At 35.5% G+C, this 1,772-nt stretch overlaps 1 protein-coding gene across 1 annotated transcript in view; it reads right to left on the reverse strand.

Annotated features, from left to right (window-relative positions):
• Window positions 1-1,252, reverse strand: part of LOC118750460 (signal transducing adapter molecule 1-like) — a 38,464-nt gene extending 37,212 nt beyond the window's left edge. The window contains exons 1-2 of the mRNA XM_036485177.1: window positions 947-1,252; window positions 571-882 (exon numbers count right to left, since the gene is read on the reverse strand). Coding sequence (XP_036341070.1) covers window positions 571-882; window positions 947-1,237 — 603 coding nt within the window. The 5' untranslated portion in view covers window positions 1,238-1,252. The remainder of the gene's footprint in view (window positions 1-570; window positions 883-946) is intronic.
• Window positions 1,253-1,772: the final 520 nt, after the last annotated feature.

Raw genomic sequence — 1,772 nt, forward strand, 5'->3', positions numbered from 1 at the left:
TAGTCAATATGTGAGTGTCGTAAAGTTATGATATTTAAGAACATCTCTTTCTTAATTAACGATGACACTGTTTCTATATGAAGCTGACTTCGACATTTTGTTTTAATAAAATATAGTATCGAAAATATTCCTTCAAAACTTGCCTAGGAATGTGATATAATGATTCGTTTAAAACCTTTTTTTAAAACTTATAAAGGCAAAACCGAGAAGGCGAAGACAAAAAGAGAATAAAACAAGTGCGCTCGGGTATATAAATTTCCCGCAGTGAATTTTAAAACGGTATAGTAATTTAATTTTTTAAATTTAAATAAAGTATGAAGAAACCATGGAATAAACGAGTAGATAAAAAGTATATAACGGTAAAACTGGAACATACATAAATATATGAAAGAATACACTCAGGCGACGCCTCTAGCCATTGTGTGTCACAGATTTAAGTTATCGATGGACATTTTTTTTCATCCCCCCAAAGCCAAATCCTGGCTACCCCACTGTCTCTGGCTATTAGTGTAAATTGAAAATTTAGTGCCCTACCCCCAACTCCGCTTGGTATTTAAGGAATGCACTTACATAAGCAGAAGATGCGACCGAGGCTCCTCCGCTAGTACCTCCCGCGTTGCCTTGATGCTTTGGACTACTTTTCGCCTCCTTCAATGATAGTTCAATAGCTTTAGCAATGTCATCCTCCTCTTGTTGACTGCTTACTACGTTTGGATCCTGTAAAGCAGTCAATTTTGTTACTAACTTTGGTGGCTTTTCGTTCAAATTGCTGAAGTCGTAGCCTTCATGACGTAGCTTGTTGTAGAACGAAGGTATTAAATTTAATTCCGGATCACTCTTAAAATCGTTTTCAGCCCAGTTTTTAAGCACTTGACGCATATTCTGCACATACAAAAATTACGTTTAGATAAATATGTTGAAAATGTCCTGTTTTATAGTTACTCACCAATGAAACTTTGGGTTGTGCCTTTGATAACAAACGCCTAAATTCATTTTCGAAATCTCTAGAAGCAATTTCCAAATGAAATGGTTTACCACAATTATTTACACAAGCATCTAAAAGCGTTAAAGCCTGCATGACTACATGTGGATCGGCGTGACCCATACGCTTCATAATCGCCTTCAAACAGTCTTTGGCGCTTCGTGGGTTGGATGAAACCCTATCACATACATCTAATATGAGAGACCAGTCTTCATTTGTATTGGTTTCGCTGGTAGCTTTTTCTGAAAAAGGCATGAGAACATAATAAGAGTCATCAAATCAGTTACAGCATTCGTTAAATGACTCTGTGTTGAATTTAAAACTTCTTTGTATAGCATCGCATATGTATGTTTGTAAGTAAGTTAAGGGGCATTCCAGTGTGACGGCTGGGACATTTTAACTCGTTTTTGCTCAAATTTTAAGTAATTTCTCTTTAACCATTAATTTGACAAGTTTCAAAATGTAACACTTGAAGTCAGATATCAGATTATTACGAAACTAAAGTATAAAACGTAGTTATATTGTTATGCCCTAATTCATAAAAAATAAAATAGCTTTAAAGAGCTTTATAAAGTGACATTTTCTTACAAATTTTCGATTTATGACGCAGCTGAAGTCTTCTTTATTTTTTATGAATTTGGGTGTTAATTTGCACAGAAAATTTACATCTTCCAAGAGTGACGGGTGGGACCACGACGGCACCCGCCTCTCTGAGTTGTTGGATTGGTTCCCAATTTTAGACAAAAATCTATAAATATTTTGTTCATGGGGGCTTTCTCGTATGTAGCTC

The sequence above is a fragment of the Rhagoletis pomonella genome, unplaced genomic scaffold (genome assembly GCF_013731165.1).
Source record: "Rhagoletis pomonella isolate Grant_MI unplaced genomic scaffold, Rhpom_1.0 Rhpom_scaffold_00247, whole genome shotgun sequence".
Lineage (NCBI taxonomy): Eukaryota > Metazoa > Arthropoda > Insecta > Diptera > Tephritidae > Rhagoletis > Rhagoletis pomonella.